General features: G+C 43.4%; 2 protein-coding genes across 6 annotated transcripts in view; one reads left to right on the top strand and one right to left on the bottom strand.

Annotated features, from left to right (window-relative positions):
* The window catches only part of AP1G1 (adaptor related protein complex 1 subunit gamma 1), an 89,411-nt gene extending 74,192 nt beyond the window's left edge, over positions 1-15,219 (bottom strand). Inside the window, exons 1-4 of one of the 3 annotated variants that reach the window (XM_072967682.1) lie at positions 14,938-15,219; positions 10,285-10,349; positions 9,128-9,376; positions 8,319-8,402 (exon numbers count right to left, since the gene is read on the bottom strand). The gene's annotated coding sequence lies outside the window, so the exon portion shown is untranslated. The remainder of the gene's footprint in view (positions 1-8,318; positions 8,403-9,127; positions 9,377-10,284; positions 10,350-14,937) is intronic. The other 2 variants (XM_072967681.1, XM_072967683.1) reach the window with 2 other exon arrangements.
* Positions 15,220-15,292: 73 nt separating this feature from the next.
* ATXN1L (ataxin 1 like) lies at positions 15,293-26,095 on the top strand. 3 transcript variants are annotated; one of them, XM_006199707.4, is made up of 3 exons: positions 15,293-15,426; positions 17,381-17,448; positions 18,665-26,095. In XM_006199707.4, the coding sequence occupies exon 3, from the start codon at positions 18,785-18,787 to the stop codon at positions 20,849-20,851; it is 2,067 nt and encodes a 688-aa protein (XP_006199769.1). In that variant the 5' UTR covers positions 15,293-15,426; positions 17,381-17,448; positions 18,665-18,784; the 3' UTR covers positions 20,852-26,095. The 3 variants fall into 3 exon arrangements, with proteins under 3 accessions (XP_006199769.1, XP_015091005.1, XP_072823766.1); XM_015235519.3 differs by having other exon boundaries at positions 18,662-26,095; XM_072967665.1 differs by lacking the exons at positions 15,293-15,426; positions 17,381-17,448 and adding an exon at positions 17,459-17,658 and having other exon boundaries at positions 18,662-26,095.
* The last annotated feature ends 755 nt before the right edge of the window (positions 26,096-26,850 follow it).

Raw genomic sequence — 26,850 nt, 5'->3', positions numbered from 1 at the left:
GTATTAAATACTGATATCACATTGTTTATAAAAGCATCTTAATATGTATAATCTAATATCACCTTTGCGACAACCACCTGAGTCAGACTAGACAAACATAAGTAAACTTAGTTGTTCAAGTAAGGAGACTGAGGCTCAATGATCCTCCCTTTCCCGTCTTCCACTGAGGTTCTTCTATATGGTGCAAACTTGCAAATTAGAAAAGGTATATACAACCCTCCTTCCCACACACTAAGGGTTTGGGGGCAGAATGCTTATGGAATTTAGTCGCCTCATACCCCCTCCATGCATAACTGTACAGTGCAGCCCTGGCTCACGGGCAAGTAAAGAGTAGTGTAAAACTAGAACATCAGAATAATGCCATTACACAGGTTCCTCTGAGTTATACCTATGCATGAACACATGGTAAAGTACATTGTGGGGTTCCCATAAAAGTAGGGAGTTTGCAGGTTGCAGAGCAGTTAACTAAAGTATTATGTTTGCAAGTCACAAAAATTTGCTTAGAAGACGACTTTAAATGTTTACGACTGCAAACCACAAGAGAAAAGTTAAACTATCTTCTTAAAAAAGGAGCTTCTATTCTACCATGTGAAGTAGCAGAACATTAAAGAGAAAATGACAGACATTATAGAATGTAAATCCCCTTCATATATTTTTTTATCTATATATATCTTTATAATTACCAAACACCTTTCCTAATGCAACTGGAAATTAAAAACAATTGACTCAATATACGCATGATCATCATTATCCTGGGATCTTTGGTTTCTGTGGCTAGGTAAAATTTGGGAAGACTTATTCCCCATCTTTTCAAATGTAATCTCTAATTTCAGATAAAGAAATTACAGCACATCAATAAAGTGGAATACTTTGCTGCCAGTAAAAATAAAGCTATGGGGGGGTATAGCTCAAGTGGTAGAGTACATGCTTAGCATACATGAGGTCCTGGTTCAATCCCCAGTACCTCCTCCAAATAGAAATAAATAAATAAACCTAATTATCCCCCTCATAAAACAAACAAACCAAAAATGAAGCTATAGCTCTCTATCTTTATTAGCAGGGTATGGAAGATTTTAAAAACATATCACAACCAGTAACTTCATTTAAAAAATTAAAATTAAAAAAAGTATCACAAAATTGTATTATAAAATGAGCTTGTAAAAAATGTATATACACTTAGAAAAAAGTTGGATGAAACTAAAATGTAAAAATAATTACCTTTGGATGGTGGGATTATAGAAGACTTTCTTTATTATATTTTATTTTTGCAATAAACATATTGTACTTTTATTTAGGGAAAAAAGACTCTTATATTTGGGGTGAAGGGGGAAAGTCCTTAACAAGATAATATGATTTTATGGATCCAAATGCCAAAGGCGATTTTTGTTTTTAAAACAGCAGCAGCCTGAAACAATTAAATAAACTTCTAGGAAGAGATAATGGTTGGGAGAAAAGATTATTATTTTTGTGGTTTTGTTTATTATTGATAACTTGTATGCTTCAATTTAACAAATTATAGTAACAACAACAACAACAACAAAACGAACCTGAAGAGGCATCAGCCAGGAGTCAGAATCCCCCAGAGGGATCAAATGTGTGTAAACACTTTGAAAAGTATCAAGTGTCTCGAGACACCTCACAATTGAACTAAAGCATTTATTGACTGCCCAATACAAGTAGCAGTAGTGTGTTGTGTCTTACAATTTACAAAAATATTTTCAAATTATATTGATTCATTTTTTCCCTCACCCACCATGAGCTTGTGAACCATGAAGGCATTATACATAGTGGTTAAAAGTGTTAGTTTCTGGCACTAGACTGCCTGGGTTTAAACTTGCTCTTCCTTTCTTTGTTCTGTGGCCTACAGCAAGTTATCTAACATCTCTGAGCATTTCTGAACCTCAGTGTACCCACCTGTAAAATGGAATCAATAGCTTCATTGTCGTAAGACTGATGTACTCATTAAATGAGCTGATACATTTAAAGTACTTAGAAACAGCAGCTGGCATAGAGCAAGGACTTAATCAATATTAGCTCTCTTTAAGATAAATATTATCATACCTATTTGAGATATGAGGAAACAGAAGCTCAGGGAAATCAAATAATTTGTTGTGTCATACAGCAGAGACCAGATTCAAATCTAGATTTGCCAACTTTGGATATATTTTTCAGTCCGTACAGTAATCATTCAATGAATGTGCTGCCTGAGTCTTTCCACTACACCACATTGCCGTGGGTGCACAGAATTTGTAATAGACATTTCAAAAGAGACAGTCCTTACCCTCCAGATATTTATAATCTCCTTGAGGAAAACCGGAGTTTTTTTATTCCATAAAAATATCAGTGATATTATTACTAAGCAGAAAAGTCCTAGTTCCCAAAAAAGCAGAAAAATGAGAGGTCATTGGGTGCCAGAGCAGTGAAAGAAGGCTTTTGGAAGACATGGCATGTCAGTTGGAAGGTGTGGTACTAGAAGGGGACCCTCTCTCTCTTGGACTTAGATGCAGCAGGGTTTTTAAATGACTCAGTATCAGTAGCTGAAGCCATATGACCTTTACAGCAGATGGGGAAAGCTTTCTCTACAGATAAGTGGTCAGCTTCTTTCACAAGGAATTCTTGCTTCTCCATGTGCCAGAGACCTCAGCCTAGAAAGAAGACTGAAGAGAGGACGCAACCTTGTAGAAATACAGTGACGTGAGTCAAACAGGCAGCGCCACTGGTCTGTTTTGGTATCGTTTGAGTCACTGGAATCTATAAATAAGCCTGCAAGTCGCAGTGAAATTAGTCCCTCTGTTGTTTATGTAATATTTTCACAAAAAGCATTTTTACAACTCTTTTAAGGGTGGTCCCTAATCACAATTTATCCTGGCCTGAGAAAAGATTTTAGGAATCAATCCTATAGTTATGACAAAAGCCAGAAATGATGTAAAAATTAGTATTCCAACAGCCAACTCCATACACTCTTTGACCTCCTACCAAAAGCATTAGGAAATCTGCTGTATGTTCCTTCAAAGTAAAGACCAAAGCCTGGAGAATACAAGGCTCAGCCAAGCTTCCTTTTAGCTTTTTAGAGATTTTTTTAAGGGGAGGGGGAGTGGGAAGGTGGGGGTTTGAAAGCCGTCAAAAGATACAAATTTCCAGTTATAAGATGAATCAGTACTAGAGATGTTATGTACAATATGATAATAAAAGTTGTTAAGAGAATAATCCTAACAGTTCTCATCACAAGAAAAAAATTAATTTTGTATCTATATGAGGATGGATGTTCACTAAACTTACTGTGATCATCACTTCATGACGTATGTAAATCAAATCCTTACACTGTATACCTTAATCTTATACAGTACTTATGTCAATTATAACCCAATAGTTTGGTGCAGCCATTGTTGAAAACAGTACCAAGAAAAATGGTTTTGTTTTCCCTTAGGTGCATAGCCCCATCCCTGTTCCTCTAAAATCAGTTAGTTCTACAAGTTGCTTTAACATTAGCCTGTGAAGTCCAAGAAGTGTTAGGACATCCACAGTAACTGGGGCAGCCAGTTCCTGGTACCAAGTTCAGAGAATGCCAGACTCCTCAGCCAAGCCACTCACACATGCCAGAGGACAATCATGGACTCACACAGGTGCCAGGGTGAGGCACCTTATCTGGAGAGATTGACAGAGAACCATAAACTTTAAGAGATGGAACGAGTTGTAAGTTGAAAAACTGTGAACCCACACAAAGGTGGCCATATTAAAATTTGTGCCAGGAGCCCTGATTGCCAAACGGTCAGTCCAGGACTAAGGAGTTATGTGATTTTCATCAACATTTGAAGTCTCCGGTTAAGACCTTGAAAATCAACTTCCTCAGAACTGTACGGGTCAATGGATAGGGTCCCATGAAGTTTTACAACAGGAAATCAGGCAGTATAAAGTTATCAAAACCAATATTGGCTCTTGGAGATTCTGGCTTTGGAGAAGTTTGGGGGTTGAGTCCTGCACCTGTTCATTTCTAAATGTAATTAAAAGTCACAGCAGAACCCCCTCCAGAAAAAAAAAATACCAGCCTCAAAGAAAGTAGGCTACAATTGCTTCTGAGAGTGCAGCATGTAAGATGTTTGGAAAACTGGACAATTCCCCTATTATGCAAATGGTGGTGGTGGTTACATTTGGTTGGCAATCTTCTTCAAGGGCAATCTGGACTTTTTAAAAGGGCACAATTTTTCAAAGCATGTGCCAGGATAAACTAGTGTGGTAGTGGTTTGAAAACATGTTTTGTGTTTGTCAAGAGGTTGATCAAAGACTACAGTCCTATTTTCTCATGAATTCATCATAAAAACATGTCAACTATCAGCTAAATGTTTGCAAATATGCCCTGGTCTTAAAAAAGACTTCACAAAGATCATTTTATCATTCAAAAGGCCCATTTAGAAATATATTCTAGCACTACTTGTCCCATTCCAGATTCAGTTTCCCTAATCAGCCTGACCTGTCTCTCAGGAGGAAAGGATGAGAAATAAGGGGCTGGAGATGGCACAGGTGAAGGCCCTGGTGCTAACACTGGCGATGCCACAATTGGATCACCAGTTCCTGCTCCAGTTTCACCTCCACTGCCAAGAGCACCTTTCTTGACATCCTTGGCAAATCCCATACTGACCAGGTCGGCTGGGGCTTCATCTTGAAGCCAAGAATCACATTGGCTGCTCAATTTATTACACGTTTGTTTGTTGCATACCTACTACTCGCCAATCACTCTCAGAACCCTGGGGTAAGAAACAAGAGAGCAAGGAGGCATGGTTTCCACCCTTATGAAGCTTAGAGTCTAGTGTAAGTCAATGACAGTTACAGAAACTTCAGGCTTTCTGGCCCACATACTTCTTTCTCTGTTTCAGTGACTATGTTTTGAGTGCTTATGAGGTCAGACACTGCGATGCACTGGCGATTAGGCCTAAATATCCATAGATATGTCTGCAAGAAAGCTTATCATACTGTAGCAGTAGGAAACTTTGGATTTATTTGTTCATTTGACAAAATTTATTGACCTAAACTTAATGTAAATCAGGCACAGTGCAGGGGGTGCCACAGTGAACAAAACAGACAAAAGTCCCTGTACTCGTGGAGCTGGTATTGCAGTGGGAGAGACAGGTAGGAAACAAGATTGCTAAGATCGCTAAGAGTGTTAGAGATTAGAGCAACAGAGAAAAAATATAAAGCAGAGAAAAGGAAAGAGAAGGTAGCTGGGAACGGCCTCTCAGGGAAGAGAACACTCAAGGACAGACCTGAAGGAAGTGAGGGAGGGACCAGGCAGACAGCTAGAGAACAGAGTCCCGGAAGTACAAAGGTCCTGAGGTGGAAACCAGTGTGTGTTTGAAGAAGCGTGGGGAGGCCACTGTGGCTGAAGCAGAGTAAACAAAAGGAAAGCAGAGGGAATGAGGCCAGGGAGAAGAGGTGAGAGTTGGTGTGGGCGGCCTCCTCAGTCATAGGAAAGCCATCCCTTATCATTCTAAGTGAAACAAAAAGCCATTGGATAGTTTTAAAAGCAGAGGTGGTAATGATCTGACCTAGGTACTAACCAGGTCACTGCTACACTGAACATCAGTTACTGGGGAAGAGGAGGAGAAAAAGGAAAACCAGTGAGGAGGGTATTGCAGTCACGCAGGCCAGAGATTACTGTAGGTTAGATCAGGTATTGTCAGCGTTCTACTGACTTGGATTCTTGGGCTCTTTAATTAATAGAAATTGATAAGCAGCCAGCCAAGAAATTAAGGCAAGGCTTTATTGGGACTGGTGTTGCAGCACAAAAGAATGAAAACAAGTAACAGGTTCCCTTGCTCCCTGAGGGAGGTGGGGTGTGTGTGTGTGTGTGGTTCCTTAATTGGGGTGAGGGTAGGGGCTGATCTGTGGGTCAAGCCAGAGGTCGTCTGCCCATCCCCTTGTTGATGCATGTGCAGGGATCACACGCAATACCCTGCTTTTCCCCCCAACACCCCAGAAGTAGCAGTTGGGTTTTGATCTTGTTGTATCTTGTTGCTCATAATTTGTCCCAACTATGCATGCACAAGTTACTGTTAGTCTCTTATATGTTTTTGCTCAAGGAGACATTTGCCCAGGTGCAATGAAGGGTGCCCAGGGCCCAGGGCCCAGCCTGTCTCAAGTGGAGATGGTGAGAAGTGGCAGAATTCTGGAAGGTAGAGTAACCAGGATTTGGTGATTATCAGTTGGGCTAGGGGTTGAGAGAAAGGAAGAGTGAAGGAAGATATCAAGATTTTTCCCTAGCATAGAATTACCATTAACTATAGAATGAGTAGATTCTTGGAAGGGGTGAGGGTACTTTTGGACATGTTAACATTTGAGATGCCTCTGAAACATCCAAGTGAAGATATCAAGAAGCCAGATGAGTACATCAGCCTGGAGTCCTTAGCCATGTCATTAGCTAAGCCTGACATAAAGATGGGATGGAAACCCACGATGTTAGATGAAATCACCTAGGGAATAGGGAAGAAGAAGAGGTCCAGAAACTGAGCCCTTGGGCACATCTCTGGTGGCATTTTATGTGGCTTTTACTTCTTCATAGTCCTTTTCTATATTGTCTAAATTTTTACAATGTGTTATTTTTCAACAAACCCTACAATTCTTTGGAAGAGAAAAAAAAAAGTCAAAGAGTCCCTTTCAGGAAACCATGAGGAGCAAAGCATCAGAAAAGACATGTGTGCTCCCTAACCACAATCCAATACGGTACATGCTACCAATTCAAAGGCATTAGGGAGAAATTTCTCTTGCCCTGAATCAGTTCATGACCTCCTTTTGGAAGCTTAATCCATCCTCTGTGATAACAATGATAAGGATGAAAAGCAAAACTTGATTATGTTTGCTATGTGCCAGGCATTGCATTTAAGTTCCTTATATGTATTAGCTCACTTCATCACCTCAAGAAACTTATGAGATTTGTTAATAACTCTTATTAGCCTCCTTCTTACAGTCCAGAGAGTTGAGACTTTTAGAAGGTAAGTCATTTGCCTGAAGTCTCACAGTTAATAAATGGTGGAGCTAGGATCTGAACGTGGGTTGTTTCACTACTGAACTTACACTCTGAACCAAGGCTAAATGATAGTGCCTTGTGCTTTTATTCCAAGAGCTCTTTATTAAAATGCAAAACAACCCCAGGATAAAGCTGCAATCTTAAGAACTAAAAATGTTTTATACATTTCTAGGTATAACACTTTAGGTACCAACATCTTTGCTTTCCACTCTATTGTTAACAACTTAAAGGGGTCATCAGACAGCAGAAGTCAAGCTCTGCTAGGAAAAATATGTGAGTTGAGAAAAGGTGCAAATGTCACTTGTTTATAATCCTGCCAGAGCTACTCTGAAAGTCATATTCCTAAAAAAACAAACAAACAAAAAAAAACCTTTTGGTGCACAGTAAAAAATCTCAGCTTTATGTCAATTCTCCCTTCTTAAAAGTACTCACAGAAAGCCTGCTTTGGATTAAATGGCACACTACAGTTTTTAGCAATTTCTATCAGGTACTGTTCCACTAGAATCTGGGGTTCACATTCAATTTACACATTAGCTGCAAAATAAGGAACATAACAAGTTTGGTCATACACATACCTACAGAATAAAAAACAAAAAGAGTTTAAGAGGCCTTTCACTTTTGAATAATTGTTCTTCATTTTTCTAGTCTCTGTTATGTAAGATGTATCATTTTTAAAAGATGTATAATTTAGCAACAACAAGGAAGGGCCCAGCTTATATCTTAAGACAGCCCTATCCTGGAGTGAAGGAACCAAGTAGAATAAGAGGAAGAAAATACACATAAGAAAAAATATTTTTAATCAGGAATTCTGATTTTATGATAAGTGTTTTGAATTATGTCAGAGATAATAGTCAACATATTCAGCAAGGCACTATCCAATCAGAATGGACACCCTGAATGATAACATCCACCAGCCTGAAACAACTACTGAGGCCACATTCCTGTGTCCCAGCTGAATGTCAGTCCTGAATTATGTATGTGGTGATGATGTAAGATGTTCAAAAGTTGAAACTTCTAAGTTGGATTAACTGTCTTCATAAAACTAGGCCAGTTACATTTAGCAAAATGTATGCTTTCTTCAGAAAGAGATCAGCTCAGTTTTCTTGACTCAAGCTTTTTGATAAAGATCTGAGTTCTCTAGTCCAAAATCTTTATTCAAAGTTGCTCTGCCTCCAATGCAAAACTTACTTCTAAACATCTTTCAGTCTGCAGAAAATTATATGTTCTGAGTTTGCTCATACTTGCTTTTCCCGGACTTCTTAGTTTAGGAAAAAATGTGTGTCTCTGGAAATGGTACTACCTGAGAGATGATAGTTCCAATCTCACTGGTTTGACACAGCTGACCATCTTCTCAGAGGTACTTTTCACCCAGCTGATTAGATACCTGCAGCAAACCATCACCAAGGAAGAAAGAAAGGCAAAAATTCATCAAGTCACAGCAACTTTGCTTTAGATGAAGAACCACCAAAGCAGCAAAAATCACTTTCATGTTACCTCACTGGTAACACTAGTGATACCCTCACCTACAGTCGTGGCACAGGCAGTTAAAATCAGTCAAATATAACTATTTTCTACTCAGACACCTCTGACTGGAGGTGAGGAGCTACCCAGATTAGATATAAATTCATCCAGACCAGAATCCAGTTCCCTGAAGAAAACATAAAATTATGAAACTCAGGGCTTTATGTTTCCCTCTTTTCCCATGGACAGTATTCAAAACATAATATTAAATAATTCCTTAAAAAACACTTAAGTTAGAGTATAAAACTATATGTACACATATGTATATATAAAGATACATACACACACATAGATACATAGAGACATATATATATATAGGCTGAAAGGAATATACCAAAATTCTTATCTCCAGATTTGGTGATTATGGATTTTTTGTCTCTGTTTCCAACTTTTCTACAAATCTATACTGTATTTTTACAGCTCGGGGGGGAAAAGACAACTATTTGGTTTTAAAAAGGGCCTTTGGACTGACATATTCTTATCAAGCAGGGCGAATTCTCTCTATTAAGTAGAGAGAGAGTTTGTTGTGGCCTGGATCAAGCTAACCCATTGACACAGTCCCAACAAGTTAGAGCCCACCAGCCTCACCACTAGTGGCAGGGATGTCTTATTGCTCCTTTGAGTCTGACAAATGATGCCAGTTCAGCAGGTCTCACTTTGTGGCCTGGATCAAGCTAACCCGAGCCAGCAGCAGGTCACAGCACAGCTCCAGGATCTCCACAGCCTCCACGAGGTAGTCTTCTCAGATAATTTGCTCCACTCGGACCCAAGCTCGTTCATCTTTCCCAGCAGCCAGATGGTCAGTCACCTCCTTCCTTGTTTTCTGGGCCTGCTGGACTGCCACACAAAGAACACATATAGAATGACTAGCAGGCAAAGAGGAGTTTGTTGAATAAAAAGGTGCACATTACCAGATAGTATGAGATAATGCTTTTATAAAAACAAACAAACAAACACTTGTGATATAGCATATATGCATAAAGTTACCAGTGTTTCCAACTAGGTTGGTCGTTCTCAAAGTGTCATCCCTAGATCAGCAACAGCAGCAGCATCTGGGAACTTGCTAGAAATGCAGATTCTTGGGCCCACCCCAGAAATACTAAATCAGAAACTGGAAGTGGAGCCCAATGATCTGTGTTTGAACAAGGCCTCCAGATTCTGACGACTGTTACAATGGGTTACTGCTCTGGCGGGGTCCTTCAACAAGTGATCTTTATTTTATCCTTTCAGCTTACCTTTGTGTTCTAAAATGTTCCATAGTGAATATTTATTATTTTTGTAACAAGGAGATTAGTTATTTAAAAAAAGAGAGTGCATGTCATGGTTTGCATTGAAAAAATGTTTTCATATATACAGTTCCATTTGATGTGATTAACATCTGTGTGAGATTTGTATGTCATTTGAATTTTACAGCTGAGGAAATAGAGATTTTGAGAGGTTATCTGGCTTGCTCATATTCACATGATTAGAAGTAACTGGTTAAATTGGAACTCAAGGTCAAATCTTCAGGCTGCAAATTCCTATGCTTTTCCCCACATTATGCCATGGAATGAACAAGTAGAATCATGCTGGAGATGTAACCAATGTAACCTGTGGCAGGCTAATCCACTGCAATAAGGAAAGTCTTACTCCCTTGAGTTCTCAACTGATGACTGAACCTGGGGAAATAGGCTTTTCACAAGTCAGGAAAACCTGAGCCTCCAAATTATGTCTGTCCGACACCATACCCTAAAAGCAATGCTCACCTTCTGATCATGAATAGAGTTGCTGTGTCCTTGCAAAAAATCTTGACATGAGGCTGAATTTGAATCTGAAATAAACGCAAAGCTCAGTGCTTGGAAGGTTGCTTAGCTAAGTCCAAAGTAGAAAAATGGTCTTTGTACATCTGAAAAGGTTTGAGTAGATAAGAGTTCTCTATTTTGGTGGCAAGAAGTCCAGTAATTTGGACTTAACATTACATTTTAGTGTTTGTATAGTTTGTGTTACAAATAGAACCCTGGAGTGATAGAAGGTCAAGATTATTATATTCCTTTCAAAAGGAGTATTTTTAGGAAAGCCAGGCCTCGTTTGCTTTATTTATCTCAAACCACTCAGGCAGTCCACGGTTAAATTTCTTCATTTGTAAGAAGAGGATAAAATTTATCTGAATAATATGTATCACTGATTGTCAGGATCAAATAAAACAACATGTGGGCATGCAGTTTAAAATTCACAAATTCTGTATACGCCATCAATGTCATTCTCTTTGTTCCTGGTGATAATAACGGGTTTCCCTAAATTTCATTTATTTTGGTTCCTTAGGTCTCTATTATCTAACTAATGCCCAAGCACCCTCTGCAAGATTTGGCTAAAGAATGCCCCAAAGTCAGTTTGGAAGTTTGAACAACATCTGCCTCTCTACGACTGTAATCTAGTTGATTATAATTATTCAATACTAAATACTGCTATTTACGGAACACTCAGAAAATTGCATTTAGATGCAATATTAATATCACTGGAACTCTCCTCGTCGTCAGCGATCATGTTTCTCAGCTTATTGAGAGGTTAATAGCCCATGTGACTCACTGGAATAAGGAAAGAGCAAAAGGCAACATAAAATAAGTTAGACTTCAAGAAAGAAGACCGCATGCATCAGCTACTACTCCTACTCCTTGGTGTAACACTACTTGAGCTGTTGATTGATTGAAGAAATAGGATTTTGTGTGTGTGTTTGAAAAAAGCTAAGGCAGCTCTCCCAGAAAAATTTGCCCAGGAGCTCAAACTTAATACCTACTGCACATCTGGAAAGGTTTGACTAAATTTCTCTATTTTGGTGATGAGAAGTCCAGTAATCTGGACTTAACATTACATTTTAAATCTTTGGAAACTTTTTTCCTAATTAAACTGTTTATTTTGAGGTGATTACAGATTCACATGCAGTTTGTAAAAAGTAATAAAGCAGCACCCAGGGTACCCTTTACTCAGTTTTCTCTGATGGTAAAATCTTGCAAAATCAAGATATTGCTATTGACACAGGCAAGATACAGAACAGTGTTTGGAAACTTTTAAATGATTTGATCACTATAATAATCATTCCCAAGTTGCCACAAGTTACAAACATTTCCTTAAATTCCAGAGTTGCTCAGTTAGGTCTTAAGAGATATGTCACCTCAGGTGGGTGGGGGGTGGTAGGTGGCATGGAAGAATGCACAGTGACCTGAGAAGCAGCTTGCTGTACTGTCTGGAGCGTTGACTCACTTTTCTTTTTTTTCTGGGAATTTTAGGTGATTGAAGACCATTACAAGCTGACACGAAGGGGATCAGCTTTGAAGGCAGAGCTGAGTATGATTTTACAAAGGGCACAGAGACTCACAAATCACCTTGCTGAGCAAGTTTCTCAGCCAAAGAGAGAGTTATCTAAGGCTCTAATTTTTCCACATCCACTTTATTCATTCAACAAACCCTGTGTAAGGAATTCCTGGCTGCTCAGTACTGGCCTGAAGGCACTTGCTTCTCTGTGGACCAATTCCCCAGATATGACTCTTTCAATTCAAGTAAGGGTTAGATTTTCTTCAGTTTATTCTAATTGTCAGTGTTTTTACTGCAACTTTTGAGAGTTCTGCAGGAAGTCTCTGACAAAAATGAAAGCCTTTGGCAAGTGTCTGAGGAAGTAGACAATAGAGGGAGATTCCCCTCCCTCAAGGACATATTAGTCACTTACGGAGAAATAATATGACCTCTTTCTAAATAAAATATTAATTTGAAAGGGGAATCTCCATTGGAATCTGGAGAGGTTGTGTAACATTAAAAGCAAATGGAAGTAAGAACGGGAATGGTTCAGAGAAGTAAATAAAACAGAAGCTCGAAAATTGCACATTCCTACATTTGGACATCTAGAAAAGCTTTTGAAAAATAATCTAATACCAGGTACCAACACATCTGTAGGGAAAGCTAAATAAGCTGTTTCTATAATTTCAATGTATCCTTGAGATTAGTTGTTGTTGTTTCTAGTATTGGATATGGAGATAAAAGTTCCTTCCCCAGAATGACACCTTGACATGCGGAAGCATACAAGCAGGAAGACATGGCAATATAGGAAAAGCCACCTACTCCTCTGGTTATGACACACATGCTTTCCCAACTTATCAGTACTTCTCTGTGGTTTGATCCCTTAATGTCAGAAAGAGTTGGGATGGTTGTCTGAATTTACTCTGCCTGAACTACAGGTCTAGAAAAATCACCAACCAGGAACTAAGTAAACACTGAGAGCTGTTTTGAAACTCCTGCCTGCTTTTAGGGAGAGTAACCAGTGTGGCATGGTTTTTCCTTGTAATATATTTCCTACTAACAGAGTAGTTCAAGCACTCTCATCACAGAAATTCAATCTACACATATCAAAGGCATTTAATAGGAATCCATGGAAAGGGAACAGATGGCAGTTTAACTTTTCAGTCCCCAAATAACCCATACCTTAAAAATTCTCTTTTCATTTCATCAGTCCTTAAAACTCTGCAGGAATTTAAGAAAAACTCAGTGAAAGAAAACGAAGGGTTTTCAGATAAGATTGAAAACAGATAACTAACAAATAGACAAAATAGAGGAGAGTAGAAATGAGGAAATGGGAGGAAAAGAGTTAGCAAGGAAAGTCTCCCAGTTTGGGATATTTTTGTGAAATTTCATTCAACAACTATCTATTAAGCCAGTCACAATATTTAGAACTCTGGGCTTACTTGATATAAATAACTTAAATAGAGCATTATGCAGATTCCAGAGACTAATACAGATTTTTAGAGAAATGAGGAAACTTTTGGTTATTTCAGTGTCTTAAATCTAAAAACTCTATTAGTCTACTTATCACTAACATTCTTGTCAAACTGTCACTACTGGGTTTCCTACCGTCAATATGTACCACTAAAGAAATGAGGATTGCTTGGGGTAAAGAGTTCTGGAAAAGGATACAGCAGATATGACCCACCGTTTTGGGACAGCAGCACCAAACCAGGAAATCACCTGTTTCACCAATCAGAACATCCTTTTAAAAAAAAATTAGACACGCCTTTGCACCACATTATTATGTTAATGACTGGTAGCCAAAAAACTGTTTGCAGCTACTAGGGTTGGCTCTTTCAACTTTGCCTGAAAATCAGGTCTCTGGGTGCATATCTTGATCTGGGAGAAATGGACTATCCTTGAATACACTTGGATAGTCCAAAGGTCTCTATCTTGGCAGTTTTAATGCCAGTTGAGTGACCTAAGCAACAAACTAGAAAACATTCTGCTAGTTAGCATTAAAATGGAATCACTGAGCGACCACAGGACTTCCTTCTTGGCCAAACTGAAAGCGAAGACAACCGTCACGAATCATATTAATATTCACAAAGCAAAGCCCTCTCTTGATTTAGATGGTTACAAATCAGTAGTGTTTTCCTATGTTTTACCCACTGGTGCAAGGTGTGTGTGAGAGTATGTGTGCGTGTGTGTGTGGTGTTCAATAATTTTGATAATTCTTTATGTCCATCTGGGGAGAAAAATCAAAGTTGAGATCTAAGGTTTCCCTAGAAAGAATCTTAGCAATCATATACTTTATTTGTATTTTAACTTACTCATTTTAATGTTTCTAAGGTAACATTCTCATAAAAAATCCAAACAATAGCATAAGTCCCTTCTGTTCCTTTTGGCCATCACCCGATTCCACCTTCTTTTCCTGAGATAACCAATGTTAACTAGTTGTCACATAGCTTTCCACTCTTTTTCTGTACAAATACATAAATACATGCAACTATAACATTATATGTTTTTTACCATTAAACACGTGATCTCACACTGTACGTATTTGCTTTTCTTTTTTTCACTTAAAATGTTTTGAGAGCTCTTCGATCTACATTTTACATCCATCCCTTCATCTGGTTCAAGCTCCTCATTTTGCAGAAATGGAAACCCAAGTCTAAAGTAGTAAAATGATTTTCCAAAGGCTGGAGAGCTAGAGCCCAGCCAGAAGTACTTTCAAAATCAAACAAAAATCAATTACTATGTATTGGACAAAATCTGCACAAACTGAAAAGGGAAAAACCCACTCTCTCCAACAGTTCATTTTTCTCAGTTTAGTTTTGTATGCAGGAAGTTTTAACATAGACAAAAGCACAAATTCAACTGGTGTTCATTTTTTCCACTTAATCAGATATTCATATTACTATAAAGTCGACTAGGTAATTGGCAATGGTCAAGCCCTATTCCCACTAAACTAAGCTGCTTCACCATTGTACTAAACACCTTCCTCTCATTCCTCACAGGCTTTCAAGTCGCTAGCTTCACCTGACCCTAGATTCTGGGTCCGCCCATTCTCACCCCACTCTGAGCCATTTCTCAACTCTTAAAAAGCCCCCATCTCCACCCTGGGTCTCTAGAGGGAATCTCCTTACGCTCCGTGGCCGGGGTCGCCTCTGGGTTCCCCGAGGTTCCCAAGAGGAAGCTTCGTAAGTGAGGCCCCGAAGTCCAGGAAAAGAGGGTCGCTGATGGCCACGCGTCAGGGCTCTGTTTGGGTACCCCCAGAATTTACTGGAGAGATTGCAGGGTCATTGTGGGGTCAGGGTGAGGGGCTGGGCCCAGCCCTATTCACGTGACCGGCCCCAGAGGGAAGAGTTCGTTTTCCCACCACAGGGGGCGCTGTGGGCGACCGGCGGGTAGCCAGCCCCTCCCCATCTTGGGTACTCCTGGGCGTAGCTATTCGGCCCCGGCCATGACGTAATCTCCCCGCGCCGGGGGTGGTACGCGCTTGACGCCATCTTCGGGCGCCCGGCTTGGGGGGCGCTGGGTGTGGGGCGGCTCCGGGGCCGGGGATGGCGGCGCCCGCGGTTGCGGCGGCTCCGGGACGAGCGGGAGGAGCCCGGAGAGCGACGTGAGATGGGCCGGTGAGTGTCGCCGGGATTGGGGGCCGCCGAGTCAGACTCACTGAAGCCAAGCAGGCCTGGGCTCCGAGCTCTGGAGGAAGTGGCCCCCCGGAGCCCGTTGCTCCGCTGAACGAGGGAGCGAAAGAGGCCGCGCCTAGACCCTCTATCTCTTCTCACCGGCTTGGCCCAGAGAGTGTCCTCAGGCTCCTTCGCCCCCGCGGCTGTGTCCTCGCGGGCCGGGGTGTCCGACTCCCCCGGGCGGGAAAGGGCCCCCAAACAAGGAAGCATCGCCTGCGGGGCCTCGCTCATGCCCCTCTGCTTGAAAGATCGACCTCCTACTCTCTAAACGAGGAATTCCCAATTTCGGGCCCTACTCCTGTTGGGGCAAGGATTGCGGGGTCACGGAAAGCCATTACCCCTAGTCTCTTCTAAGCTCCTCTTTCTGGCGGGCGCACCTCTCGCCCTCAGCGCATTCGGGACTCCAGCTGGGTTCAACCTCTTGATCCCGGGCTCTGATGGCAGCGCTAGCAGCTCTCCGGAATGGTAACCGTTCTCTGTTAGCGCGGTTGGGGTCACAAACTGCTTCTTCTCCTGGAGAAATCCTCATTGAGCCCCTCCAGAGGGCGAGGTTAAGATTTCCGAAATGTGTTTTGCGTTGTAGGAACCTAGTGCACAGGTTTGGCTCTTTGTTGTCATTCCCGCAGACCTTTTGCCTCTTTCAGTCCTTTTATTAGCCTGTGATTGGCTAACCTCTCAGTGACCTAGACTCAGTTTTTCTTTAATGTTTTAGTTGCAAGGAGCAAGGATCATTCTGGGATTGAAGATGTGACCCCAGTTACTGTTGGGAGTGAGGGAGAAAGCTAACTGCTTTTCAGTTACTGGAACTGCTGGCAAAGAAGGGATGCAAAACTTGTGCCCACTCTGTAAATCTGTGTTTATGGGACCAAGAATTTGGCTTTCCACCTTGTTTTTCTGTCTTGTCACTTTTTTTTTGTACATTCACACCTTGCTGATCTTGAGAGAAACAATATTTTTATTTGGTTTGAGGCTTGCAGTGTTCTAGAGGACTTATACACCACAGTGGGTAGTTTCTCCCAGCATTGGTCAGTGCAACTTTTTGTTTCCAGAGGTTAAGGCTCTGTTCTGTGCCAAATGTTCCTGGTGTGTGTAGATTCAGATATTGACAGTTTAGCATGAGTTTTGTTTTTCCATTGGTAGCTTTGTAAGGACAAAGTAGTGCTTTCAGTTTCTGTCACACCTGATTTAGCACATGATACAGAGCTGCCACTTAGAAGATTTTACACACACACACACACACACAGGAGCCTGTTTTTGTTGTTGTTGTTTTTTCCCTTGGAAGTCTGTTAATAAGGCTTCCGCTTGAGTGACTCCCCCTTGACCTCTTTTTCTGCCCCAGAAACAAATAATCGTTCTTTTTCCTCTAGTGCCGCTTTTCTCATTTAAGTAACCTCCACATCTGTGTTTTAATCAGTCCTGAATAAAAGTGAAACCTGTAAGGTTGATTTTTCGTGCTTCTCTGTTCACATGGGGACAGTGTTGAGTCTTCATTTTTATTTGTGCATTTACCTGAAATTGGGATTGGAAGTAAATTTAGTCTTTGGGGAATAGGTAAAGGTAGAGAATGAAGAATGCGATGTAAGGAAAACAATGAAGTTTGACACATAAAGAATTTTTCCAGACACAACATTGTAAACCGACTATACTTCAATAAAAATATATTTAAAAAAAATTTTTTTCCTGAGATGTATTCCTACAAATTAGAGCTTAAGATACGGCTTTTTCTCTGTTCAGCTGCCTGGGTACCCTGGATAAATGTGCTGTTATTTCTGGAGAACAGGATGAGGGAGGGACTCCTGGATTTCAATGTCTTTGTGGTTTTGGAATTACCTTTTTTGATTATCCTGGGGAAGGACAGAAGCTAGGCTTCTGCTTACTGTATTCCTATTCCTTCTAGGCTCCCAAACCAGTGGGGAGGACACTGCTTCTTAATACAGCTGCTCAGAAGCACCACCGGAAGCTCAGGTAATAAAGGCATTTTGGATACCTCGTTGCAGAAAAATATCTGAAATTCAACCCTGGAAAAACAGAAGAGTGTAATAGCATAGAAATCTCTTTTCAGATCCAAAGAACTGAAGCCTGATTGGAAGAAATAGGTGACATATTTCATATTCACTGAAGTGTTCAGACCAAAAAGATACTTTATGACAATGGATAAAAGCAAATGGATGAAAGGTGACAGTGAAGGAAAGGGGACAGAGAACTTTCTTATGAATCATACAGACTAAGATGGCAGTAAACAGGTTTGTTTGGAGGAGTGGAATGAGAATTTTAAGAAGTAGTACCTAGAGCAGACCTACAATGGAAAAGGAGCCACTGGCAAAGAAAAACACAAAGGAGAAAAGAAAGGGAATGAGTGAAGAAGGCAAATTGAAGGTGATCAGTGAGAAAAAAGAAGTCTTGCCAGACTAGCGAACACAAAGTTTATGTGAGGTCGGAAGAGTTTTGTTGCTCTTTGAGGAGGAGGAGAAACAAATAAATTGTAGAAAACGCTAATATAGTCACTCTCCCCTAGTGCCCAAGTTTCAATGTAGTATTTCATGGGGCGAAGAAGATACTAATTTTCGTAATATGTTTAGGGAACAAGGTTTATAAAAACAAGACAAGCAGACCTCAGGACCTATTGACACCTGGGTCCTTGAGGTAGTGGTGATGGGAGGCAAAGGAGTTTAGCTAGGCCTGGGGTGGGGAGGATGGGGATAGGTGAGATCATAACCCAAATTAGGCTGGGGAAGAGAATCAAGGATGAGGTCATACGTTCAGGAAAGAAGATAACACAGTAGTCCGGTACAAAAGAAAAAATTAGGAAAAGGAGCTAGCAGCAAAGACTATGTGTTCAAATCCCCCTTGGGGAGAAGGCTTAGAATAGTTAAGCTTCCCATCACTGGCACAACTAATCATGAAACTGTTGGTCTTTTGGGGGTTGTAGGATCCACAGGTTATTTATGAATTGTTGAGTGCTTGTCCTTGTAGCTCTTTGTGGTTTCCGTGATTCATTCTTTCATGTCCTAGGCTGGATAAGTGAGAGGTAGCATCCTTGTCTGCCCCTTTCTCATTCCTCTTTTTGTCCCAGCATTCCCATTTGTTACATCTTCCTCCAGGGGCACAGTTTCTTACTCTTTCCTTTGACTTGGTTTATCCCTAGGTTACTTTTCTTTGCCTCTGATTTGTTCCCTAGCAGATGTGGGCGCCCCAGCCAGCAGCAGAGAGGGGTGCAGGGGAGCCACAAAGAAGCCCCTTCTGATGCCCCAAGGAGCAAGCCAACCCCTTCCAGGAGGCTCCAGGAACACCACAAAGCAATATGAAACCTGTTCATGAGAGGAGTCAGGAATGCCTTCCACCAAAGAAACGAGACCTCCCCGTGACCAGCGAGGATATGGGGAGAACTACCAGCTGCTCAACTAACCACACACCCTCCAGTGATGCCTCTGAATGGTCCCGTGGGGTTGTGGTGGCCGGGCAGAGCCAGTCAGGAGCCAGAGTCAGCCTGGGGGGTGATGGAGCTGAGGCCATCACTGGTCTGACAGTGGACCAGTATGGCATGTTGTATAAGGTGGCTGTGCCACCTGCCACCTTCTCCCCAACTGGCCTCCCATCTGTGGTGAACATGAGCCCCTTGGCCCCCACATTTAATGTAGCGTCTTCACTGATTCAACATCCAGGAATCCACTATCCCCCAATCCACTATGCTCAGCTCCCGTCCACTTCTCTGCAGTTTATTGGGTCTCCTTATAGCCTTCCCTATGCTATGCCACCTAATTTCCTACCGAGTCCCCTCCTTTCTCCTTCTGCCAACCTCGCCACCTCTCACCTTCCACACTTTGTGCCATATGCCTCGCTCCTGGCAGAAGGAGCCACTCCTCCCCCCCAGGCTTCCTCCCCGGCGCATTCATTCAACAAAGCCCCCTCTGCCACTTCCCCACCTGGGCAGTTGCCGCATCACTCGAGTACTCAGCCACTGGACCTTGCTCCAGGCCGGATGCCCATATATTATCAGATGTCCAGGCTTCCTGCTGGGTACACCTTGCATGAAACCCCAACAGCAGGTGCCAGCCCAGTTCTTACTCCTCAGGAGGGCCAGTCTGCTCTGGAGGCAGCTTCTGCCAATGGACAGAGACAGCGAGAGCGAAATTTAGTAAGACGGGAAAGTGAAGCCCTTGACTCCTCCAACAGCAAGGGTGAAGGCCAGGGACTGGTGCCAGTGGTAGAATGTGTGGTGGATGGACAGTTATTTTCAGGTTCTCAGTCTGCGCGGGTGGAGGTGGCAGTGCCAGCACATCGAGGGACCCCAGACACCGACCTCGAGGTCCAGCGGGTGGTTGGCGCTTTAGCTTCTCAGGACTATCATGTGGTGGCAGCTCAGAGAAAGGATGAGTCCAGCCCCCTCAACCTGTCCCATCATAACCCCGACCATCAGGGTGAAGGGCGAGGGTCAGCCAGGAACCCAGCAGAGATGGCTGAGAAAAATCAGGCCCGAGGGTTTTACCCTCAGTCCCATCAGGAACCCGTGAAACATAGACCTTTACCCAAAGCAATGGTTGTAGCCAATGGCAACCTGGTGCCCACTGGAACTGACCCAGGCCTGCTGCCCATGGGCTCGGAGATCCTGGTGGCATCAAGTTTGGACATGCAGGCCAGAGCCACCTTCCCAGACAAGGAGTCAACGCCACCCCCCATTACCTCCTCCCACTTGCCCTCCCATTTCATGAAAGGCGCCATCATCCAGCTGGCTACAGGGGAGCTGAAGCGGGTGGAGGACCTCCAGACCCAGGATTTTGTGCGCAGTGCCGAAGTGAGCGGGGGGCTGAAGATTGACTCTAGCACAGTCGTGGACATTCAGGAGAGCCAGTGGCCTGGATTTGTCATGCTGCATTTTGTGGTTGGTGAGCAGCAGAGCAAAGTGAGCATCGAGGTGCCCCCCGAGCACCCCTTCTTTGTATATGGCCAGGGTTGGTCCTCCTGCAGCCCTGGACGGACTGCACAGCTCTTCTCTCTGCCCTGCCATCGGCTACAGGTGGGAGATGTCTGCATCTCTATCAGTTTACAGAGCTTGAACAGTAACTCAGTTTCTCAGGCCAGCTGTGCTCCCCCAGGCCAGCTGGGTCCTCCCCAAGAAAGGCCTGAGAGGACAGTCTTGGGACCCCGAGAGCAATGTGACAGTGATGGGAAAAGCCAACCGTCAGGAGAGGGCTCCCGAATGGTAGAGCCCTCACAGCCGGAGCCTGGTGCTCAGGCCTGCTGGCCAGCCCCGAGCTTCCAAAGATACAGCATGCAAGGGGAGGAGGCACGGGCTGCGCTGCTCCGTCCCTCTTTCATTTCACAGGAGGTAAAGCTGTCCATCGAAGGGCGTTCCAATGCGGGAAAATGAACCTCTCCCAGACCCAGACTGGGGATTACCCCAGAGCTGGGCCTCACCGTGACCAGGCAGAGGATTTGCACATGCCGAGCAGGGAATGGCTCTCTTGGCAGTGAGGCTGGGGGGAAGAGGAGGCACGAAGGTAGCCTCCCAAGGCAGGGTCTGTTGCCTATTACCCCATGGCATCCTTTCAGGACAGCCCCAAAGGATGCTGTGACGGGCAGCAGCAGGCCTGGGCCAAGGAAGGAAGAGGTTGCATGCAGGATAAGAAACATTCCAAATATCTGGGCCTCCCTGTTCTTTCCTCCCCATCCCCAGCTCCTGCAAGGGGAGAGTCAGGCTTTGGGAGCAGGTGGCAGAGGGAGGGAGCAAAGAAAGAGCCAAAAATGATGATCCACAGCTTATAGTAGCAGTTCAACTGTCTGAAGTTTTTTCTTTCCTTTTTGTGATGGGAGGGCAGGAGGCCCCATGGTTGGAAATAAGAGGGTTCTCACCCAGAACTCTTCTTTTGAGAGCTGTGCACTTTAAAGGGTGATTTTGTTACAGATGTTTGTGGCTGGGTTTGTGGGGGACTCTGCTTCATCCTCTGCTTCAGCCCTTTCCTGTCTCTCCCTACCGTTCCTCCCACAAGGCTTCTAGCACCAGAATAGAGCAGCCCCTCCAGGGTTCAGAGTGAAGTATTGCCTTGGCAGGGGCCCAGTTGGGGAACTATGGAAGAAAAATCCAATGGCCAGGCTGACCGGGCTCTAGGCAGGGCTTCTGCAAAGGTAGCTGACCTAACAGCTCCTCCTACTCAGCATGCCAGACCCATGTTGAAATTATGTGAATCTCTAGTTGGTAATGGTGACTTTTGAAAGAACCAGTGGACCCTTTTCCCCAGGTCCCTACAGCCCCTCCTCTGTCTTGTCTATGTTGTGCCTAAGTGCCTGCGCTGCCCCCACCCTTCTGCTGCCCTAACCTCTCTGCATGGTGTCTTGACCTGGGCCTAATTTGTAGCTGTGCTGCCTCTCCCCTTCTGCAAAACTAGTTTTGTCCACTCTGACCAAGACCTATAGTTTTTGGTGTGTAGGGGGCTCTCTGGTCTCCCTTTCAGTTATATTCTCTATTTTTAAAAACTCAGAATCATGTCCCCTCTTCTTCTGCAGCTGAACTGCTTGGTGGAGCAAGAAGGGAGCTATACCCTGAGTCAGGGCAAGTCCAGCTGAATGGGCATTGCCCATCCTTCATTTTTACACAGTCCCTTTCCCAGCATTCCGGCTTCTCTAAGCTGTCCCCTCCCACAGCCAGCTCTGAGGTTCTGGGATAGTCTTGATAATGTTTCAATACCTGAAAAGTCTAGATTTCATTGCATGGTGGAGTATTTCTCTGTAGAGTATTTTCAATCTTAGTTGCATTTGCCCCCCTGTGTCTTAAGCCCACTTCTCCTTCACAGCTTTTAGCATCAGCTGGGACTGTGGGATTCCACTGGGTATTGAGAATGAGGCTCCCCCATCAGCTTTCAGGTGGGTGGGTGGGTTTTTTGTTTGTTTTTCGGGGGTCTTTAGACTCTTGAAGCAACTCAGGGTATTGTCCACTCAGCTCTCTGGTAAGGCTTCTCCCAGGGTATAACCCTGGCATTTCCTTTCGAGATGGACTGGCCAAGGCCTGTCATCACGAGTCCCAAACCTCTGAGATCTGATCTCTTCTCTGTCAAAGACTCTGCAAGTCTTGTGACCTCTCGCTCTTTCACTTCCTCCCCAGCTGCCAAATGGGGATAAATAATCTTACCTACCTCCTGGGGGGAGGGGGAGTTCTGAGAATGGAGTCATTCTTAGTGTTCAGGTGCTAAAGGTTGTTCTCCTGGGGGAACAAAATGACTGAGACTGGCTTGTTTGCTACAAGCCCTGCACTCCACTGTTCCATTCCTTGAGAACAGCTACCTGTCAGCGTTGAAAGGCCTGTCCAAAGGAAGCTGCTGACCTGACCACCAGTACTTAAGTCTCTGGTTCACCTCAGAACCAAACAGCAGCCCTGTCTGGTGAACACTCAGCCGTGTATGCATTTGGGATTATGTCCTCTCCCTTCTCTGTCCCCATTCTCTCTGAATGCTGCTTTCTCTGGCTTATTTCCTACAGTGGGGGCCTGTGGGGCTGAGTCTTGAGGAATCCTCTCAGATGATGGCCCTGGGAGAAAGCCTCATTTCTGGCTTTTCTGTAAACAACTCATTCCTAGTTTCTCCTACACGGGTTTCTCAGAAACATCCTTCCTCGTTAGGAAGGCTCATCAACTAAATTTGGTGACAGGCACACAGTAGGCACTCAAGAAATACCCACCAAGGATACTAACTGAGCTTCCTCCTTATGGGAGCAAACCTATATCTAACCAGATACAGGCCAAGTAGTTTAAATCAAATAACCCTCCACTTCCCAGCCTGATAAGTCCCACTTAATCCTGGAAAGAGAAAATCTTGTGCACCTTGGCAAATTGGGCCCTGAACTTACTGCTGCTGTTCCTCTTCTGTCTCTTGCTGGTGAAGCAATTCCAGAAGCTCCCCTAATACTGTGCCATGCATATGTATTATGTTAATACTTGATTTTGCTGAGCTGCAGGGGTGTCTGGTAAAGTATGGTCTCCTAGGGAAAGAAGCTCTGTGCTTGAAATCTTGGTCAGAGCTATGGCATTTCCCTTACCTTTTCCCTCTGGTTCAGTCTTTTCTTCCAGGCATAAGGAATGAGAGTATGTGTCCATTCTTCCTTACAAAGATTTCATAAGTTTTATTATAAGAGACCTAAGAGCGGTTTTGAGAGGGTAAGCATTTGGTGAGAAGCATTTAGGGAATGGACAATTGAAGAAGGCCAATTCCAGTGGTAGGACAGTCCCAAGTTTAGGGATAGAAAGGAAGACTGCTGAGTCTCGCACTAAACAGAAATGACTGTACCAATTTGGGAGTAGGGGAACCGTGTGAAGGACAGGTAATACATCCGAATCTTGGATTACCATTCCTATCAAGACTAGTGTGCACAAAGGAGGCGGGGGTGGTGTGGCGGTGGGGAAGGGGAAACTGGGAGTTCAGAGCTGGGCACTTGTACCCAAGGGGAGGGGCCTCAGTGGATCTGTACTGACCCTTCTACACTCTTGGTCCCAGGTGGTCGGAACGCCAAGGGCTTTGGTCTGTGCTGCTTTGCCACGGCTGCTGTCTGCTCTCTGTCTTGCCTGCTGCCCTTTGTAGCTCCCTGTCTTTCTATGTCTTTGGCCATATAGATGAAATCCAGGCTTTCTGTCCATTCTTACATGTGCAAGTGTTACATTATAGCTAAGTAGTGTTGAGTAGGGATAGTATGAAATGCTGCTGGTGGGCTGGTGAATCCAAAGGGATATGGCTTCAGTGCTTGTTGGGAGCCCTTTGGCTCCAAATATCTGACTCTCTTGAGAGAGAGACAAGCAGGTCCTATTAGTGGGTGTTTTCTGTGCGTTAACTTCTTTCCTTTGTGATATTTTGTATCCTGATTTAAAAACTGAATGATGGGGAACCAGGTTAGGGCCTGTGTCAGCATCCCAGGGAAGTTCATATGGCTCCAGTTACATGGATTCTGGGGTTGGGAGAGGGTTTGAAGTTTGAAATAGCCCCTCAAGTAGGGTTTAACTTTATTTTCACCCCTGGGCATCATAGAAGATGCACAGGGTGGTGGTATGATTTAAACCTGTAACAAGCAGGCATGTTGAAGAGTTGAGTGATCACACTGGAGATAAAGGGTGAACATGGGTTGACTGGGAAAGGGCCTGGGTCCATCGGAGTAAAGATAACCTGATTGATTGAATTGGCCATGGGAGATTAGGTCACAGTCTTAAAAACAAAGTAAATAGGGCAGAGGCCAAGTTTTAGGGAGACTTCATGGCCTCCTAGGGCTAAGTTTACTAAATCACACTGAAGCTACAATACTTTCCAGATGGGAAAAAGTGTACACTACAGTCGAAGAGCTAAACCATGCTAGGTTGGATGTTGACCAGGAACCTATTAGCCCTTAGCTGGGAAGCCTTCACCCTCCAGCTTCCTGGGATAGGGAAGGCCTCCCACATTATGCAATAATAAAATAAGCATCTGGGTCTTTGCAGCTGTCAGTGCTCTTTCAACTCTAGGATCCATCTTTGGGCCAGAAGCCTGATTTGGGCTTAGGATGACTCTGGCCCTTGAGATGCTAGAGTCGACTGCACTCTCTCCTTACCTGCAGACTATGCACAGTGCCTGGGGCGGAAGGAGGAGAGGTGGTGTGGTTTGCCCTGCTGAGCCTCCCCAGCAGGAACAGTAGTAATAAATGCACTTTTCACACTAAGATTTCTTTATTAGTTCTCCTGTTAAGTCTAGATCCTTCCCTGGTAGGTTGCAAACTCAAGTCTGTGTGATCCCCAAGCCATTCAACTGCAAATGCCCAGCAGTGAAGATGGTCTCAAATTGGGTTCCTGTCTGCAGTGTGTGTGGCAGCAGCCCATGTGCCTTTACCTGTTGTCAAACTTGCAAGCATTTATTTCTGTCTTTATGACTGTCATGGGGACTGAGGTTCTTGAGAGAGAGAGAGAGAGAATGGGCGCGAGCGAGCTGATGACAGTGGTTTTACACCCACTCCCCGGACAGGGAGTTTGCACGTAGTTGTGAGATGTGAGTGGTTAGTGTATCGCTGGTGTTGCTGAAGGCAGGGTTCATCCCTCATTTGCTTGACAGTCACATTCAAGAGAAGCTTGTGTTGGGGAAGAGGCTGTACTCGTGGCAAACTTGAAGTATTAAAAATAAAGCTGTCCCCTACAACCTTCCTAGTCACACACAGGATCCCTGTAGCCAAAACAGTATATGTTCCAGCTGCAGAGAGCAGACTGCTCTCAGCTTGCACAGCACCTTAGGGGAGGGAAGAATCTATGGATAGGGAATGGGGTGGAGAAAGGAGGTTGGGAATGTTGTCATCCAGGTGGCTTTAGGGTCCTGAGGAGTAGAGAAGGACGGCACTGGGGAGGTCTGATGGATGGATCTGATTTGTGTAGGAGTTCCCTGTAGATAAAATTATTGATCCCCCAACTACTATCCCCAGTATGTAATGGCTAAATTAATATGTAATCAACTGCATTGTATCTAAAGCCTTAGAACTAGTCAGGTGCTCCCCCCACCCAGTACCATTTCTTACCCTCTAATCCTACCTGATCTTTAACAAAGCATTAATAATTCTAAGGATAATCTCTATTTTGTTGTGCTTTTTTGTAACTGTTTTAAATAAATCAATTTGTACTGTATATTTGTACTTTTGTGAGATCCTTTTTGCTGTTTTACCATTTTAAGTCTCTGTACTTGGCTACACATACAGATTGTATTTTTTATTGTTAATGCTCTTCTTATGGATACCTGCATTTAACTTGTGGACTATGTAAACACAGTATATATCATTATCTATATATCTATATATCTATCTATATAAACTACTAGCTTTTCCTTTTGGTGTTTGCGCCTTCTTCCTATCCCAGCCTCAGATGGTGGCCATTGGGTGGGGGATAGAAGCCCTGTGTGGCAGAGCTTGTAACAGAGAGCAGATGGTGCCCGTCTTCGTGAGGTGGGCTGGGGGCAGATTGCGCGAGCTAGTCCTGAAGCACGGTCTGCACATTGTTTGTGTGTATTTCAGAGGCCCAGGAGTCATCCCGTAGACTTAGATACTATACTACCACATTTAGTCACAAGAACACGTAGATGTCCTTGCTGCTAGGTTTTCTCAAATTCTTTTCTCAGGAATACCGCCAGAAATTTCTGGAATAAGTCAGCTCCAATCGTACCTACTGCTTCTAATTTAGAAAGCTTACCACTAGTAAGAGGTGAAACACTCAGATACGTGATAGTGACCCATTTAATGAGCACTTGTTATGTGCCACAAACTATCCTAAGTGCATTATGAGCAATCATTTGTCCTTACTATTATTTCCATTTTATTGGTGGGGAAACCAAGAGGTTTAGGTAACTTGCCGAGAGTTTCACAGCTATTAATTGGGAGTACAGAATG

The sequence above is a fragment of the Vicugna pacos genome, chromosome 9 (genome assembly GCF_048564905.1).
Source record: "Vicugna pacos chromosome 9, VicPac4, whole genome shotgun sequence".
Classification (NCBI taxonomy): Eukaryota; Metazoa; Chordata; class Mammalia; order Artiodactyla; family Camelidae; genus Vicugna; species Vicugna pacos.
This window is presented reverse-complemented; position numbering and strand designations above follow the sequence as displayed.